General features: G+C 35.4%; 1 protein-coding gene across 1 annotated transcript; it reads left to right on the top strand.

Annotated features, from left to right (window-relative positions):
• Window positions 1-430: 430 nt before the first annotated feature.
• Window positions 431-643, top strand: SARC_17223 (hypothetical protein; the record flags this gene model as incomplete). The annotated part of the gene is made up of 1 exon (XM_014288678.1): window positions 431-643. A coding segment is annotated over one exon (213 nt), but the record flags the coding sequence as incomplete, so codon positions are not given.
• Window positions 644-985: the final 342 nt, after the last annotated feature.

Genomic DNA, 985 nt, shown 5'->3' with positions numbered 1-985 from the left:
GTGTGTGTGTGTGTGTGTGTGGTAATGTCTAATAGTTATGTTACTTGTATATGTATATATATATATATATATATATATATAAGTATATGTATATGCGTATGTGTATTGAATATTATAATTATTATTCTTATTTCATGTGCTATGGAATACATACGCATATCCCTTGTTTATATGAATGCTGATGATACTTGTGTTTGTACTTATATATGTGTACTTTTCAATGTATGTCGTTATATTAATAGTAGTGTAACCTTACGTACATACGTACTGTGAACATCCCAAAAAAAAATGTTATTACATGTGTTTAGTTGCACCCTGATATTCACGTGTCTGTGTCGCAATCAGTCATTATACCTACCTAGATAGGATTGTATATATATATATTTTTAATACCTAAATGATGACCTATTTCTTCTCTGCGGCACACTAGGTGCGAGAATTAAATCTCAACATCAACAAGAATCGTCCCGAGAAACGAATGGGTGTGAATGTGAGCGAACAAGTAGGCTTTGCTGGCTTACAGACCGATGCGGGGGCTGCCCCTCCCTCTTGGACGCCATCTGATAGGGCGAAGATCACAGGTGAGACTAAGACGAACTATCAAACTATTCTAAGACACGCTGAATTGCAGAATACACACTAGAAGACAATCTAAGACAGGCTGTAAACACTATGAGACAAACTAAGACATGCTGTACGCATTATCAGATACACTATACACACTATTATACAAAGTAGGACATACTATACACACTACAAAACAAAGTAAGACATCATATACCACAAGCACCTGTAAACATACATACAAAATCAATCTTACTATATACCACACGCACCTGCTAACATGCTTACAAAATCAATCTTACTATATATCCCAAACACCTTCTAACATACATACACAATCAATCTTACTATATACCATAAGCACCTGCTAACGTACACGCCAAATCAATCTTACAGCCACAAGCACCTGCTAACATACATA

The sequence above is a fragment of the Sphaeroforma arctica genome (genome assembly GCF_001186125.1).
Source record: "Sphaeroforma arctica JP610 unplaced genomic scaffold supercont1.10100, whole genome shotgun sequence".
NCBI lineage: Eukaryota > Ichthyosporea > Ichthyophonida > Sphaeroforma > Sphaeroforma arctica.
The sequence above is the reverse complement of the archived record's forward strand: the minus strand, read 5'-3'. Positions and strand labels throughout refer to the sequence as shown.